Source organism: Phoca vitulina, unplaced genomic scaffold, assembly GCF_004348235.1.
Source record: "Phoca vitulina isolate PV1807 unplaced genomic scaffold, GSC_HSeal_1.0 scaffold61, whole genome shotgun sequence".
NCBI lineage: Eukaryota > Metazoa > Chordata > Mammalia > Carnivora > Phocidae > Phoca > Phoca vitulina.
Window position 1 is genome coordinate 9,370,326 of NW_022589764.1, and position 18,894 is coordinate 9,389,219.

Sequence of the window (18,894 nt, forward strand, 5' to 3'; positions counted from 1 at the left end):
TTGGGCGTACTGTAGTCCCTTCTTGTCCATGGGGGATGCATTCCAAGTCCCCCAGTGGGGATCTGAATGCCTGAAACCACGGATAGTACTGAACCCTAAATATACTATGTTTTTTTTCTTTAGATATATAACTATGATAAAGTTCAATTTATAAATTAGGCAGAGTAAGAGATTAACAATAATAACTAATAATAAAATAGAACAATTATAACAATGTATTGTAATGACAGTTATATGAATGTGGTCTCTCTCTATATACATCAAAATATCCTGCTGTACTGTACTTACCCTTCTTCTTGTGATGTGATGGGAGACAATAAAATGCCTCACTGATACGATGAAGTGGGGCGAATGATGTAGGCATTGTAACATTGACTTTACTGTTGACCTTCTTACAGAAGGAGGATGATTTGCCTCTGGACCCTGGGTAACTGAAACCACAGAAAGTTAAATCTTGGGTAAGGGCGGGGGGAACCACTGTATTCGCGTGGGTCTACGCTTGGGTTGTCTGTTCTGTTCTGTTGATTTCTGTGTCTCTCCCTCCACCAATACTACACTGTATTCCTTGCTTTAGCTTTACAGTAAGACTTAAACATTGAGTATTTTCTCCCACTTTATTCTTCTTTCTTCAAAATTGTTTAAGCTATTTTAATTCCTTTGCCTGTCTGTATCAATTGCAGAATGACCTTGTCTATGTCTACAAAATAACATACTGGAATTTTGATAGGAATTTTGTTAAACCTAGAGATTATTTTGGGGAGAATTGACATCCTATGTTGAGTCTTCCAATCCATGATCACGGTATGTGTCTCTTATTTAAATCCTCTGTGATTTCTTTCATCAGCATTTTGTAATTTTCAGCATAAAAGTCCCATAAATGTCTTTTTAGATTTATATTCGTGTTTCATTTATTTGCGTGATTATAACTGGTACTGTGTTTTCAGTTTCCATATGTTTATTGTTAGAATATAGACATATAATTGTTTTTGTTTGTTTGTTTGTTTGTTTAATGGTGATCTCGTATCCTCTGACCTTGAACTCATGTATTCTAGGAGCTGTTTTTTTTTTTTTTTTTAGAGACCTCTTGGGATTTTTTTTTTTACATAATCATGTAGATGATTTCTACTGTCATGTCAACTCAAATAGGGACAATTTTCTTTCTTTCTGATCTTTATGCCTTTTATTTCCTTTATTTTTGTGGTGAGGACTTCCAGGGTTATATTGAATAAAAGTGTTACGAACAGGTGTCTTTGCTTTATTCCTGATCTTAGGGGAAAAACATTCAGTCCTTTAACCATTAAGTATAATGCTAGCTTAGTTTTTCTGTAGATGTTCTTTATCAGGCTGAGGAAGTTCCTTATTATTCTAGTTTTCTGAAAGTTTTTATTATGGATGAGTGTTGAATATTATCACTCTCTCTTTCCGTATCAATTGATATAATCATGCTCTTTAGGCTCTTAATATGGTTGATTCCACTGATCAGTTTTGAAATACTGAACCAGCTTTGTACCCATGGACTAAACTCCTCTTGGTCATATATGTATAATTACTTAAATATGCAGCTGAATTATATTTGCTAATATTTTGTTGAGGGTTTTTATGTCTATTTATGAGGGAATGTAGTTTGTAGCTATTTTTTTCCTTTTTTGGGGGGGTACTATTTTTGTGGTTTTGGTTTCAGAATATTAGCCTCTTAAAATGAATTGATAGACATTCTCTCATCCTCTGCTTCCTGGGAGAGAGTTACAGAATTAGTATTAATTCTTCTTTAATTGTTTGATAAAATTCTCTAGTAAAACCATCAGGATCTAGAGAATTCATTTAAGAATTTTTTAAATTATTAATTTAATTTGTGAAATAGTTTTAGGGCTATTCAGCTTCCTCTTGGTTAAATTTTAGTAGTAAATTTTTAGTAGTTTGTGCTTTCCAAGGAATTGGCATATTTCATCTAAACAGTCAAATTTATGTGTGAAGAGCTGTTTATAGTATTCCCTTATCACCTTATCATTCTTTTATTGTTACAGAGCATGTAGTGATATACTGAGATTCTTTCCTGATACTGGTTTGTCAATTTTATTGATCTTTTCAAAGAGGTAGATTTTTGCTTCATTGATTTTCCCTATTTTTTTCTCTTTTCCCTTTCATTGATTTTTGTTCTTATCTTTATTATTTCATTCTCTCTACTTACTATGGGTTTATTTTTCTCTTCTTTTTCTAGTTAGTTGAGAGGTGATCACAGATTATAGACTTGAGACTTTTTTCTAATGTAAGCAATTTGCTACTATAAATTTCCCTCTCAGTACCTTACCTACATCTTACAGATTTTGATATATAATTTTTTTTTAATTTTTATTCAGTTCAGTGTATGTCTTGAATTACCTCTAGACTCCTCTTTGGCTCATAGATTATTTATAAATTTGGTGTTTGATTCTAAGTGTTTTGAGACATTTCCTGTAGTTTCTAATTTGATTCTGTTGTGGGCACATATTAACGTTCTGTATAGTTTCAATTCTAATAAATGTTGTCAAGATTTGTCCGGTGGCTCAGGATATAGTCTTAGTATATGCTCCATAGGATCTTGAAAAGAATGTGTTGGGGCACCTGGGTGGCTCAGATGGTTAAGCATCTGACTTTGGCTTGGGTCATGATCTCCTCCTGGGATGGAGCCCCACATCAGGCTCCCAGCTTAGCGGGGAGTCTGCTTCTCCCTCTGCCACTCCCCCTGCTCATGCTCACTCTCTCTCTCTCCCAAATGAATAAATAAAATCTTAAAAAAAAGAAAGAAAGAAAGAAAGAAAAGAATGTGTTTTTGCTGTTGTTGGGGGAAGGGTTTTCTCTCCATTAGGTCCTTTTGGTTGAGGGTGTGTTAAGTTCTTTTGTATCCTCGCTGATTTTATGTCTGTTTGTCCTGGCTTCCATTGTTGAGGGAGGAGTGTTGAAGTCTCCAGCTATAATTGTGGGTTTGTCTCTTCTTTTTTTCACTTCCATCTGTTTTTGGTTCACATATTCTGCAACTTGTCTGTGGGAAAGAACATATGATTACTGTGTCTTTTTGGTGGGTTGAGTCCTTATCAATGTGTAAATTTATGTCTGCCCTTTGTAATTTTCTATCCTCTAATGTCTATTTTATCTGATAATAATATAGTCATTCTCGCTTTTTTGGCCACTATCTTCCTGGTATATTTGGTTGGAAATCTAGAGTCCTCACTTGGCTATTGCTGATAAGGTTGGTGATGGAACATTATTTTCTTCTTTGGTGTTTAGCTGATACCTGGATATTGTCTAAAATTTTTCTGTCTCCTTGTTGCCCTTCTGGTCACTGGGCTAGATAGAGCAGGCTTTTCTCAGGGATTTTTTCTTTTTTCTTTTAGTCTATGCCCATTGGTGCTTCTCAAGCACCCAGTTTGGAAGGTGGTAGACAAATGGAACACACAGGGACCTCACGTCATTCCTTCTGCCTTCTTCTCTGCATTTTTCACAGTCTCATGTTTATTTATATATTATATTCAGAATTTTTAATCATAATTAATAGAGGGAATAGTGGATTAGTCAACTTGAGCTGCCACCAAAGTACTATACGTTGGGTGTGGTGTTTGTTTTTGTTTTGTTTTGTTTTCTTTTTTTTGTACCAAAGTAGATATTTTTGGAGGGCTGAATCCTCAAGCCATTAAAGTTTATTTCTTATTTATTTGTTTGTATACTGTGCTGCTTCCAAGAAGCATTCAAAGTGATTTTAATGGATACATAAAAATGGAGACTTTCACTTCTCACAGTTCTGGAGGCTGAGAGTCCAAGATCAAGGAGCCAGCCAATTCGGTTCCTGCTGAGAGCTTTCTTCCTGGCGTGTAGATTGCTGCCTTCTCACTGGTCCTCATCCTCATATGGCATATATACAGGGTGCGGGGCAGGGGAAGGGAGATGGAAAGAGAGATCTCTCCTTCTTATAAGGCTGCCAGTCCTATAGGACTAGGGCCTCATCCTTATTACTTCATTTAACCTTAATTACCTCCTTTAAGCCTTTAAGCTCTATCTTCAAATACAGTCACTTTGGGGGTTAGGGATTCAATAAGTGGATTTTGGGGATGGGAGGACACAAATCAGTCCATAGTAAATAGGTGATGTTCTGTCTTTCTATAACTGTCTGAGCTCTATTTTTTATTCTATCAAAATAGTAATAAACATATGTGACCATAATTGTTTTAATCTTAGGTAACTTTCCAGACAAAACATGGAATTTTTAAGGCTCCTAAATGCTCTTATTATATTTTGTGAAATTTCTTTCCAAGCATGTTATGCCAACTTGGTTTACTCATAAAGAAAATAGGTCCCCTTCATTCCCATTAGCTTTTTTTATTTTACCTCTTTGGCCTAAACTTCGCATAATTTTAACAAAAAAAAAAAAAAAAAAAAGAAGAAGAAGAAGAAAGAAAGAAAGGAAAAGAAAAAAGAAAGAAAAGAAAATTAGGCCCCCAGTATTATATTCCACTTACTCTAAACCAAGTGTGGTGTTTATAATTAATTATTAACCTGTTTCAGTTTTTTGGTGGAAATACTTGGTATAATTACGGGCAGGAAATCTTTAGATTGACTTCTTAAAGACAAAAACAATGTTTTTGTTTTATCACTTTTTTATAAGGCCATAGCAAGTGGTATTTTTTGGTATTTTTTTGAAAGCATATGCTTAGTTTATTTAGACATCATATTCATTCAGATGAATTTTGATGGATTTCTTTACTGTCTTCAATCTGAAGAGAAAAGCCCCCTTAAAAAATTAATGTGGTCACTTTTTAGCCAGTTACCTAAGCATGGACCTGGGCCCCCATTTATGTGGGTATTTCTTAAGCTCACAGAGATCACTGGAGTACAGGTGGGCAAAGTGTGATTTTGTTACCTTTACCATTGTGTTTTCCAGTCACTCTGCACACACACACATACATGTGTGAATTTCTGCATATGATTTACGGTCTTTTAACACTTTGTCTTCCACTGGCAGAGGTGATTAGCTTTTCCTCTTTTCTCTTTGTTTCACAGATCTAGAGCCAGAAGGGATGTCATAGGTTACATAGTTATGAAAAACTACTTTTTATTTCATTGACATCTTCACATCAATTTATATGGGCTACCTAAAACACTGCTAGAAGGAATGCCCAGGCTACAAGCAGACTTAGGAAAACGGCGATCAGCTCTCTTTCCCAGTTGAGCCGTGGGGAGTTCAATGAACTGTTCTGTGTCACAAAACTAATTACCCGCCAACGCAGAAGTAAAACCGGTGCTTCCTCTCTCTTGCCCCATACAAGGTGGGTTGGAACTGAGAAAGCTGGCCCGCTGTGGAAATGCTGCTCTCAGTGAGAAACTGGACTGAAAAAGCATTTACTTCTCAGTGCAGAAGGATGAAAAAGAAGCTTACCTGTTTTAGGATGTGCTAGCAGAAGCTGCCTTTTGGGGCTAAAAGGCTGAAGGTTCATTCCTGTCTGTCCCATCAAGAAGCTTCAACATGCCCTGTTCAAGCTCTGTGGGTGGGACATCTGTGCTTGAACCAAGAGTTTTCTGCAGCCTGACAAATAGTACAAGGCACGACAAGTAGATAAGTGTCCGGAGTGGGGGGCATACAGCTGTGAGAAGAAAGCCACAGGACTCTTTTTCCCCACTGTCCCCTCACTTCCCCAGCCTCCTCTCCCACCAACACTGTTGCTGTATCTGTGCGTCCTAAGCTCTCGTTCTTACAGAAAATGGTACAAAACTACCAGGAATGAAGCATTAGAGAAAGTAAGACAGAACTCAGTTATAACACACACACACACACACACACACACACACAACCTGCTGAAGATGAGTTGAAAATTAAATTTATAAAACTTATAAAGAAACAGCTCACTTGGAGCAAATAGTAAACATGACAAACAGCAGATTTAGATCTAAACCTTAGGTAATAGAAACTAACAAATAATTTTAAGATAGGGGCGCCTGGGTGGCTCAGTCATTAAGCGTCTGCCTTCGGCTCAGGTCATGATCCCAGGGTCCTGGGATCGAGCCCCGCATCAGGCTCCCCGCTCCGCGGGAGGCCTGCTTCTCCCTCTCCCACTCCCCCTACTTGTGTTCCCTCTCTCGCTGTATCTATCTCTGTCAAATGAATAAATAAAATCTTAAAAAAAATTATAAAAAAATAATTTTAAGATAATTAAACATGATTAAGAATTGAAAACACGAGAAAAGAGCAGCACACCCTCTAAAAAAGCAGCTTTAAAAAGTCAAGTAAAATTAATAGAGTGAGAAATTTAGCCATCAAAATTAAAAACTTGGTGGAAGCATTGATTATCAGATGCACAGTTGAAGAAGAAGCTATTTCCCAGATGAATCATAGCAGGCTAAATAGATGAAAATATGAAAGAATAGTGAACAGTTGCAAAAATATCTAACACTATTTATGATGCTTCTCTGTGCCATGTCCTGGTCCAGAAGTTTTACATATATTAACAGCCTTATGAAGAAGGTACTATTATTATTCCTATTTTCCAATAGAGAAAAATAGGAATAAATAATCATAATCATAATAAAGTACCGTGTGTCTGAGGTCATGCAGAAAACAGATATGGAGGCATGAATCCACCCAAGAGACACCATGTACTTAATCCTGCAAAATCTGGAGTATGGGTTCCTCTCCTTTGTAGGATTAGTGTTCCCACACATGTTTGCTAGTACAATAGAAGGAAATAATAGAAAGAATGTGGGAGAAGTGTTAAAAGATTATTTTTAGAAGAAAGATAAAATTGTGACTTGTATACCGATATAAAAAGTGAACACATGTTAAAGAATTTATTTTACTCATAAAACACAAGGGAACCAGGCAGATATTAGAACCAGTTCAAAGGAGAAATCAAATCAGGACAAATTTATATGGACTGGGAATGTTGAGATAAATTATAGATGGACACAAAACTTGTTTATCTACAGGGCACAGAAAGTCAAATCATTACCAGTTAAATCACTACCAGACAACATATAATTTATACATCTATCAGTTGCTTACGGCTCACAAAGAACCGCTAAATAGCTCAAACACAATGACAGGCTAACTCAGAATTGTGTGTTAGAGAGGATGCAGTTTTCCACTGAAACACATCTTTTTTTTTTTTTTCCAACAGAAGCCGTGTTCCAAATGAATGGCTGAAAATTTAATAATATTGATGAAAAACATAAATCCTCAGATTCAGGACTGAGGAAACAAGCCTGAGGAAAGGTAGATAGGAAGAAACAAGCCCCTAGACATACTGTGCTAAAAACTACAGAACACCCAAAGCTAAGGAGATCCTGGGAACAAGGGAAGACAAAAAGGGCAGCTTCTTAACAAAGAGATGACAATTAGACTGATTGCAGACCATTTAAAGGCCACAGTTGAAGTTAGGGAAAAAAAAAAAAGAGAGAGAGAGAGAGAAAGTATCTACTAAGTACTGAAAGAAAATAATTATCAACTTAGAATTCTTTCCCCAGCCAAACCATTTTTTATGTGAGGGGCAAAATCAGACATTTTCAGAAAAACAGACTAAAAGAGTTTCCCATGAAGTGGGAAATGACCAGAAATACTACTATTATAGAAACTACCAGAATGAACATTTAGGAACAAAGTTTGAGAAGGAATGGTAAGCAAAGCAGTTGGTTAAAAATTCAGGTAAATATAAGGGCACCTGGGTGACTCAGTTGGTTAAGGGTCTGACTTCGGTTAAGGTCATGATCTCAGGGTTGTGGGATGGAGCCCCTGTGATGGGCTCCCTGCTCAGTGGGGAGCCTGCTTGTCCCTCTGCCCCTCCCCCTTCTCGTACACGCTCTCTGTCTCTGTTTCTCTCTCTCAAATAAAGTCTTAAGGTCAGGTAAATATAAACAAGATGGAATACATAAAATAATAATAATGAACTTGGGGTATTAAAAACAAAGAGGTTAAGATGCTGGAAAATAATAACATGGAAGATGGTACTTGGATAGCAGGTGGAGGTAAAACCCTCCATTGTTGCTCTGGCAGGCCACAGAGTGGTCAGTTTTGAGTAAGAGACACATGTTAAAAATGTAAGAAGAACCATTAGAAATGTAAGAATAATATAGTGAACTTTCAAACAGGTGGAGAGAGAGTGGGGGAAAAATAAGGAAAACATAAAAAACCCAGAGAAAGGAGGAAAAAATGCAGTCAAAAGAGAGAGAAATCAAAAGCACAAAATTAAGTAGTAGAGATAAAACCAAGCATAGCAACAGAGAAGATAAAAGTAAATGGATTAGGCAGCTGGTTAAAAGTACTGAGATTTCCCAACTATATTATATATACTTTTAAAAATATAGCTAGTGGAACAAAAGCATTTAAGTACACAAAAAACAAAATAAACACATTAATTAAAATAAAAAGTAAAAAATGAGAAGATATACCTGACAGGAACGAGGAATGAGAATGGCTGTGTTTACAACAGAAAAACAACAACAACAACAACAAAAAGCAAAACAAACCCAATAAACAGAAAACCAAAAACCACAACACACAGTAAGAAAAAAAAAAAAGATACAATTAAAATTAAAGGCCAAGTCAATGACAAAAAAGAAACAATTTCTAAGCATACATAACAAATCTCACATGTATGCACTAAACACAAAATATCTTTGAAACAAATGAAGAAAATTGGCAGACAAATCCGTAATTATGGTAGAAGATTTTGATATACTTTTTTCAGTAATTGATAGTTGAAGAAAAGTAAAAAGCATAAGGATATCGAAGTTTTGAAATACACAGTTAACAAGACTTACCCAATATATAAATATAGATACAGTTATAGAGATACACACAGACACAGATATAGGAATAGATTTATCCTTGTTATACTAAAAATAAATATCTGGAGAACTAAATATCATATATGAATTAAAAAAACCTTTAGTGTGTGTGTGTCTCTGTCTCTGTGTGTGCCTGTGTGTGGGTGTGCAGGAGGAATACATAGCCTTAAATGCTTACATTAGAAAAGGTTTAAAAAGGAAAATGTGTGATTTAATCACCAATCTCAAGAAGTGAGAATAAATACTAAGTAGAAGGAAGGAAGAGCAAAGAGTAGAAATTCATTAAATAAGCAAAATAGAAATCGAGAAGGAATAAGCTGGTTTTATTTATTTTTTTAAGATTTTATTTATTTGATAGAGAGCACACAGGCAGGGGGAGTGGCAGAGGGAGAGGGAGAAGCAGGCTCCCCACCGAGCAGGGAGCCCAACGGGGGACTCCATCCTAGGACGCTGGGATCATGACCTGAGCCGAAGGCAGACACTTAACTGGCTGAACCACCTAGGTGCTCCAATAAGCTGGTTTTAAAAAGAACTAATAAAATGAACACACCTCAGAATAATTATCAAGAAAATAAGATACAAACAAATGATTATAAACAATAAAAAGGGTTTATAACTGCGGACAGGTATTTTAAAACAAGTGAGACTATTATGGATAACTTTATGTCAATAAATTTGGAAATTTAGCCAGAATTAATTTTTTCTGGAAAAACAGAAGCTGATTCTAGACAAAAATAGAAAAAAATAGATAAGATTGAATCAATACATATTTCTTAAAAATAGACTTTATTTTTTGGAGCAGGTTTATGTTCACAGCATAATTGAGTGGAAGAGACAGACATTTTTCCCTATATCCCTGCCCCTACACATGCACAGCCTCCCCACATCAGAGTGGGACATTTGATATAATCGAGGGACCTCCATTGACACATCATTATCACCTAAGTCCATAGTTTACATTAGGGTTCACTTTTGATGTACATTCTCTGGGTTTGGACAAATGTATAATACCATATACCCGCCATTGTTATATCGTACGGAGTAGTTTTACTGCCCTAAAAATGTTCTCCTCCATCTATTTATCCCTCCCTCACCACAACCCCTGGTAAACACTGACCTTTTTACTGTCTCCGTAGTTTTGCCTTTTCTGGAATATCATATAGTTGGAATCATACATATCCAGCCTTTTTATATTGGCCTCTTTCACCTAGTAATAAGCATTTAAAGTTCCTCCATGTCTTTTTATGGCTTGTTAGTTCATTTCTTTTTATTACTGAATAATTTTCCATCGTCTGGATGTATCACAGTTGATTTATCCAGTCACCTACTGAAGGACAACTTGTTGCTTCCAAGTTTTAGGAATTATGGATAAAGCTGCTATAAATATCCATGTGCAGATTTTTGTGTACCTAAGTTTTCAGCTCCTTTGGGTAAATACCAAGGAGTGTGATTGTTGGGTTGTTGGATTGTATGGTAAGAGTATGTTTAGTTTTGTAAAAAATTGACCAACTGTCTTCCAAAGTGGCTGTATGTACCATTTTGTATTCCCACCAGTAATGAATCAGAGTTCTTGTTGTTCTATATCTTTATCAGCATTTGGTGTTGTCAGTGTTCTGGATTTTGGCCAATCTAACAAGTTGGCCAAAATCCATTTGCACTTCTCTAATGACATATGATGTGGATAATCTTTTCTTATGCTTATTTGACATCTGTATATCTTTGCTGAAGTGTCTGTTCAGGTTTTTGGCTCATTTTTTTTTAAAGATTTTATTTATTTATTTGTCAGAGAGAGAGAGAGTACAAGCAGGGGAAGTGGTAGGGAGAGGGCAAGCAAGCTCCCGCCGAGCAGAGAGCCCAACTTGGGGCTTGATCCCAGGACCCTGCAATCATGACCTGAGCCGAAGGCAGACACTTAACCAGCTGAGCCACCCAGGTGCCCCTATGCTCATTTTAAAATCAGGTTATTTTTATCCTTATTGTTAAATTTCAAGAGTTGTTTGTATATTTTGGGTAATAATCTTTATCAGGTATGTCTTTTTCAGATACTTTCTCCCTGTCTGAAGCTTGCCTTTTCATTCTCTTGATTGACATGTTTTGAAAAAGAAATCGGAAAAGGTGGGTTTTATAGTCAAGTTCCACCTAATGTACAATGTCACTTATGAACATACAGGTATAAATCTTTAACTAAAATATTAGCTCACTAAATCTAGCAATAATTAAAAACAAATCCAATCAAATTTAGTTTTCTATTAGAAATACAAGTTTTGTTTAACTTTAGAAAAATCCATTTGTATAATTCATCCTCATGTGATCATCTTGGTAAGTGGAGAAAAATCAACTGACTGTATTTGATACCCATTTGTGAAATAGAATAAAACTTGATTTCAGCTGATGTAAGGTCTTTACCAAAAGCCCATTTAATGCTGAAACATTAGAAGTTTCTGTATGTGCAACAAAATAGGGAATACCCATTGTCATCACATATCTTAATAATAGTATGAATCTAAGTAGTAATAAAAGCAAAGTGATAAAATATCAAGGATTAGAAAGGAATAAACTAAATTACCATCATTCATAGACTGTGATTTTTTTACATTAAAAAGAACTCCTTAGAGACTATCTAGACAAAATATGTTGGATACAAAACAAGTGTAAAAATATTGAATGTATTTCTTTACCCTTGTGACAATTAGAAAATGTAATTTAACAAATTTTATTTCCAATATCTGAAAGTGGTAAAAATTACTAATAAATAAACATAAGAAAGAACAAAACAAAGGATGGATTATATCATATTTAATTCTGGGAAAACTCAGTATCGCAAAGATGTCCAATTTTCCCAAACTGTTCTGTAAATTTAATCTGATTCCAACTGAAGCCTCAACAAGGTCTTTGTGGGACTGGACAAGTGGATCCTAAAATTTACAGTGATGAGTGAAGGGTCAAGGATAGGTAACACAACGTTTAAACAAAAGAACAAAGTTGGGGGCCTCACTCTGCTAAATACCAACATTTTCATTATGTCATAGTGATTAAGATGATATTATACTAGGGGTTCAGGGTGGCTCAGTCAGTTGGGCATCTGGTCCTTAATTCTGGCTCAGGCCATGATCTCATGGTCTTGAGATCAAGCCCTGCATCAGGCTCTGTGCTGAGCACGGAGCCTACTTGGGATTCTTTTTCCCACTCCCTCTGCCCTTCCCGCCACCCTCTCTCTTTCTCTCTCTCTCTCTCTAAAAAAAAAAAAAAAAAAAAAATGATATTATACTAGGTCAGGGATAGTCATACAGTTCAAGGAACAAAATAGGGAGCTCAGAAACTTGATACATACTGTGATAACATTATCCTATTTATAACATTATTATAATCCATCCAATGTTACATTCAATTGTTATAATAACATCCATGTAGGGGCGCCTGGGTGGCTCAGTTGTTGGGCGTCTGCCTTCGGCTCAGGTCATGATCCCAGGGTCCTGGGATTGAGCCCCACATCAGGCTCCCTGCTCAGCAGGAAGCCTGCTTCTCCCTCTCCCCCTCCCCCTGCTTGTGTTCACTCTCTGGCTATGTCTCTCTCTGCCAAATAAATAAATAAAATCTTTAAAAATAATAATAACATCCATGTTATATGCCACCTAACATGTAAATTGGTGGATAAAGAAAGGATCTTGCATACATTCCTCTGGAAGCCTCCTGCTGATGCCCAGATATCTGCCTCCTGGGATCTCTGACAGGTAGAAATGACCATAAAATTTCAGTTCTGCTCAAGACTTTTTGTTCATGGACTATGACTGGACACAATGCTAGTTGTAGACCCTTAACATCTTAGATTAAAATACAGAACTAAGTCAAAGTATCCAGAAAGAGGACTCATTACTTTCTTTTGAAACAAAAATCATCTATTTTATTTTATTTTATTTTATTATGTTATGTTAATCACCATACATTACATCATTAGTTTTTGATGTAGTGTTCCATGATTCATTGTTTGAGTATAACACCCAGTGCTCCATTCAGTATGTGCCCTCTTTAATACCCATCACCAGGCTAACCCATCCCCCCAAGCCCCTCCCCTCTAGAACCCTCGGTTTGTTTCTCAGAGTCCATAGTCTCTCATGGTTCGTCTCCCCCTCCGATTCCCCCCCTCCTTTTTTCCCTTCCTCCTATCTTCTTCTTCTTCTTTTTTTTTTTTTTAACATATAATGTATTATTTGTTTCAGAGGTACGTCTGTGATTCAGCAGTCTTACACGATTCCCAGCGCTCACCATAGCACATACCCTCGCCAATGTCTATCACCCACCCACCCCGTGCCTCTATTTTAAACAGACTGTTTTCCCTCTGACATCTAGGCATACCTTACATCAGAGGTGTCTTAGCATGTAATTGACAGCTTTTTTTTAAAGAGATTTAATATAAATGATACCTTAAATCCACTGTCTTTTGAGATAGATTGGCTCTCTCTGTCTTCCTCCTTTACTTTTTTTTCCCTTCCAACATTTTAATTTTATTGTTTTGTATTGAGATATAATTGACATATAACCTAATGTAAGCATACTGTGTGCGGCATGTTGATTTGATACGTGTGTATATTGCAGTATGATTACCGCCGTAGCATTAGCTAACACCTCCATCACATCCCATGATCATTATTTCATTTTGTGGTGAGAACAGTTGAGATCATTTTTCTTCTCTTCTGCTTTTCCGTTTCCTTTCAAGGACTATGTGAGCTCAGAGGGGACAGGATGGGCTGCATACGAGTCCTTATTCATTAGAGTCCCCATGAGCCCATACACCCAGTGCCCTCTTTGATACAGCAGGGTGACCCTGGATTTTTTTTTTTCCTAATCCTTCAGCATTACCTATATGCAGAGTTTTAGTTTAGTGAGCATGTGTCCTGTTGGGGGTTGGTCTTTCTGGGCTTCCTTGATGGCTGGCCACCCTGTTCTTCTCTCTCAGGGCACTGACAGCTGGACTCAGGGCCAGAGGATGCTGTGAGTGGTGTGGTCACTTTCTTTTCCCTGGCTTAGGGCTGAGCTGCTCCAGGCTCGGCAGTGGGGGTCAGTGCTGCAGGGCAAGCTGAGCAGGAAGCTGCACTGAGCTAGGTTCAGAGGCTCTGCTTCCAGAGTCAGGAGCTGGGGTGGAACCAAGCAGGGCATGAGCTCCAGGGGGATGGAGAACAGGAAGAAATCTAATCCCGGACCCCAGGTTCACTTCTGCGTGCCTGTGCCTTCACTGACTTCTGAAAGCACAGCTTGCAGTTAATCCATAAGCATTGAACCCTGGATCCTGCAGCCATGGCCACCCATGGTTTTCTCTCAAGCCATGATGCTGGCCTTCCTGCTAAGGCAAGTGCTAAACTAAGGTGTTGGGGCGACACCTCACTCACCCTAGTGTCCAGGCAAACCATACCTTCATGAAGCTTCTCTCTGTCTAGTTTACCTCCAGGCATGTGATTGGACCATGCATTCTGCTGGGGATGCACCAACCTTCCTTTCTACCTGCTGGAATTATGCCCATCTTTAGAGCCTGTCCAGTTGCCCTTTCTTCCTGACCATTCCACGAAGGATATTAGGATCTGCACCCTGAATAATTGGGCTAAATATCCCTCCTCTCCATGGTTACTTTTCAGTGACAAGGCCCCATTGCCCTTTGTTGCCCAATCAGTGGTGGGGGTGCCCCCAGAGTTCTCCCCACACCAATTGTCTGTCCTTTGCTGGCTGGACAAGGACCCAGGCGGCTGGAGAGAGGAGCTGTTGAACAAAATGAAGCAGCCACATGCCTGAGTCGTCAAGAAGGGTCTTAAGTACATAAACAGTATATATATTCAAACTGTTTAATACAGAAAGTTTCACATGCTCACCAGAACAGAAGGAGGAGTGAACCGAGTCCTGTGGACACACCCCAGTTCCCAGGGTTATCAGTGTGTCCCGTCTGCAAGACTGTATTATCACATGGCCTCATGCTCGCCATCCCCTGGCTCCTGTGTGCATGGTGCACCTAGTGCTGGGCCCCGAGACAAGCAGCTGATACTGTTACCTCCCGTGTCATGGCTAGTTTGGGGCCACTCAGGTTTCACAGAGCTGTGTTCAGCCTCAGTTTTTGGCAATAGAGCCCTTCTCCAAACAAACCTCATCTCCAGCTCTAATGGCCAAAACAGGTAAGTGGTATTAGCATACAATTATTACAGCAGTTTACTTTTATATCATTGATGTATAAAATAGCAGAGAACTCTAAGTCTGCCAAAATGAATATTAAGATTTGCATGTTGATAATGATAACAGTGTTACAGTTCTGTTTATCTCAATATTCTGTTTGGGTTGAACTGTATTTAGAAATCAGTGAGTCGCACAGGTAAACTGTTGCTAATGGAAACCGATTTTTATCTTGTTTTTACTCATTTGTCTTGTGATCTCAAGAGTCTCTTCAATTAAATTGATCCAAATGTGTGGAGGAAGAGCTGGGAGGAATTCTTTTTTTTTTTTTTCCTTCCAGAATTAAGTCACTGATTTAACAGATGCTCACAGTCTTTGTTATAAATATAAAAATCAGACAAGAAGAAACCCAAGCTTAAAATAAGCAAAACCATGCATCCTGTGTCATGTGTCACAAGACAGTTTCAGTTGTTGCAGTGGTGAGATCGGGTGCTGTGAGGTGGGGTCCAGGTTCTACGCTGGAATTGTAGGCTCAAATGTGGATTTTTAAAAAGAGCAGTGCAAAACTGAAACCTTACTGGGCGACTCATTTACAAGAGGTTCAAAGATATGCACAGGCATGGCAAGAGAAGTTTTAGCCTAACCTTCAGCCAAAAAAGGAGTTAAATGGGCCACATGTAGTAATCCATCGGTTGTCTGGTCTGAAGAGGTAGAATTTTCCAAAAGTCATTTGAGTGTGTTTGGACTTTTATTCGCCTTTTAGACTACAAGGAAAAGAGAGTATCAGAATCCACAGGTGCAGAAACCCCAGAGCACACCCAGAGAATCTCAGGGTTCCAGAGAACCTGGTTTGAAAATCGTGGTTTGCTCTAGAGCGATTTTGTGAAGGTCCACATGTTCAGCTGTTTTGTGCTCCGTCGCTGTTTATCATGTGATTCATGGAGAAAGTTGGGTACAGACCACAATCAAGCAGAGAATATTTACATCTTGACCCTGTCTCCTCCTCTCTCTCCCTGTGTGTGCTTGCAAGTAAGGAGGTAGGAGTGTCCTTCATCTCAAAGGATTATCCTTTTCTGGTAGCTTAGTCTCTCTCCGCTCCTTCTTCCTCTGCGCTTCATCACGTTTTTGTTTCGTAGTCATACCCTGGCTTTTTTGTATAGGTTTTTTTTCCCCCGAAGTTTCTGGTTGATATTTTTCTTTCTTATTACAGTGATTTTTAAAAATGTGTCCTTGATAGAATGCATGGTGTTTTCCAGCTTATATCTCTTCTCTCTTGCTCTGAATCTACTTCGCTCTCCTCAGAGACTCCTCATCTCTTGCTGTAATTTGGGAACATCCCCCACCCCCGCCTTTTCTAGGCCCACTGCACAGCTCATCATGGAAATACATTTTTTTGATCCCCAGGTTTAGTCCAAAAGTTTATTTCTTCTTTTTTCAGTATTTACCCTCATTTTCCTAGAGCTCATCCTCAAATCCATGACCGAGAAAATATACGTGGGACAACAGCCCTCTGAGCCCCTAAGTCTGTGAACGTGCTTCACTTTGCCTTCATGCTTGACTAGTTTCTTTCAGCTCTAGCATGTCTCTGTGTGATTTCTTGGGTAATTATCTCCCACCCTTTTGTCTCTTCAGCATCTGTCCAGTGAGTTCCTCTGGTCTTGTACTCTGGGGGCTTTCCTCATCTCTGTCCTACATTTCATCTCTGTAATTCTTCTCAGCCCCAAACCTCCCACCCATTTATAAAAATTTATTTCATAAATCATATTTTAACTTTCATATTGCTCTTTGTTTTACTAGATGCAATATCCTCTTGAATTTCTGTGAGGATATTACTTTTTTAAGGAGCAATTTTTTAGTCCTTTGGTTGACAGCGTCTTCTTGGATGGGAAAGAGCCTTTGTTGTGGTTTCCGTGGACTAGAACTGGCGAGGCAGGGTGAGCAGGGTTAGGATTGGTTAGTTTGAAGAATTTCAGTGGGCTCTGGATTCATAGGAGCTGTCCCTAGTTGCTTGGTACCTGGCCCTCAGGTTATTAGGACAGAGGGTTAGAGGGCTGGAGTGTGAAACCCTGATAAAGGAGGTGGCTGGGTGTGGGCTCTGGATCAGAGGGTTTGCATTTGAGAGATGCAGTGGTGAGCGTGTTGTTTCCTGTCTCTAGGAACTGGCTAACCTGGGAGTGGAGGGGGCACGGTTCTTCCAGGGTCCGCAAAGCATCAGAATACAGAAGATAAAAGACATGGATAATAAGGGCTGTTGGCTTTAATTGTTGTTCTTTTTTCCTGTTTTGTGTCTTCCACCCCCTTTGTTCAAGTTGGTAACTCCTGGCTGTGGGAGGTTCTGAACTTGGGCAGGGAGGGGGCTGGGGTGCACCTGTCTAAAACGTGTACCTAACTCTGCTCTCTTCACCTGCCCTCCTTCCTGTCATCGCTAGTCATGGAGCCCAGGATGCCTCTGGGCTCTGGTGGTGCCCCACAGCCTCCTGTGCTTGCAGTTCAGTCACTCAAGATATATTGGTTAAGCACCAGCCAAGCATTGGATGCATTCAGGAAGCTGGAACTGGAGCTTTGGAGATAGTGGGTCAAAATCCCTGATCAGTGGCAGAGTGCTTTACCCACTCTTTTTCTCCTACAGATAGAAATGTCTCATCAGCTGATATCCTATGAAATTGTCTTCAGGTTTAACTTTTGCTAAAAAAACTTTGTTTTATGGGCGTATGAAAATCACAGTGCGTATGAAATGGTGGGGGTGGGTGGACATTGGCCACTAGCAACCAGTGCTCTGAGATCTCCCAGGCCAGTTACAAATGGTGTCGGCATGACCCGAGCACAAAGAGTGGCACTTCTCAAAGCTATTCTAGCTGCAGTCAGGACAGACCTAAGGGCCCCGGGAGATCCACCGCCTGGCAGTGCTGACTCATGAAATCCTTCTCATGTTTCTAGTGCTGATGAGCGATTCGATGCCACATTCCACACCAACGTGTTAGTTAACTCTTCTGGGCATTGCCAGTACCTGCCTCCAGGTAAGACCCACTTCTTTGTCCTATAGTTAGACAATTTAAGCGAGTTCAGGGTGCCAGACTGATGGTGCTCGCATGCGTGTGGGGCATCCTTTGTCTCATTCACACCCAACCCCTGCTGCTTTCTTCCCCTCTGTGCTTGCAAATATTTCCTGAACATGACAATGCCATCTTCCTCTTTTTTGTCTTGGGGTCATGGCTCATGTGTCATATGTCCTTATTGTGTGCCAAGTGTTCTTTAAAGTTAATCCATAGCTAAAGCAAGTCTCCCTCCTCAGGTCACTTCCAGTTCTCCTTACAGCCTGCAAGGCAAACCCCCCGGCTCTCCCTGCTCCATGTCAGCTGGCCATTTCCTCTCCTGCCAGACTGCGTGTCTTGGCAGGGGCTGCTCTCCAGGTGCTGGGGGCGAGATGGTGGACTTGCTGGCTTCTTGAGGATGTGCATGAAGGAGCACTTGCGTGTTAAATATAAGAGCAAGTGGTTTCAGAGTGGGGCTCATTAGTGCCTTATTCCTGACTGAGCTTCTCTCCTTTGCAACCAGCTGATGGTTAACTGCTTCCTGGGATTGATTTTTTTTTTCCCACCAGCCCCTCATTTCTCTCAATTCATTGGGCCCTGGGCTGCTCACTGAATAATACAGAGCATAGGGAACCTGCGTTTTAATGCTTTGAGGCAGATATTAACAGAGTTTTAAAAATCTTTAGGATGATTTTTTTTACATGTTCTTTTCCAAGATTATCTCCCCCACTGCAACTGTTTCACTTCCTGGTCCCAGGCAATCTGCAGCCAACTCCCACATCAACACCAACATAAACACACACACACCGCACACCACATCCACACACCGCACACCACATCCACACACCTACCACTCGCCCCCCCCCCACACACACCGCACACCATACACACACACCGCACACCA

At 39.3% G+C, this 18,894-nt stretch overlaps 1 protein-coding gene across 2 annotated transcripts in view; it reads left to right on the forward strand.

The window, feature by feature from the left end:
- CHRNA7 (cholinergic receptor nicotinic alpha 7 subunit) overlaps window positions 1-18,894 on the forward strand; it is a 123,389-nt gene that overhangs the window by 82,245 nt on the left and 22,250 nt on the right. For both annotated transcript variants that reach the window (XM_032391236.1, XM_032391237.1), the window contains one exon: window positions 17,896-17,975. In XM_032391236.1, coding sequence (XP_032247127.1) covers window positions 17,896-17,975 — 80 coding nt within the window. The remainder of the gene's footprint in view (window positions 1-17,895; window positions 17,976-18,894) is intronic.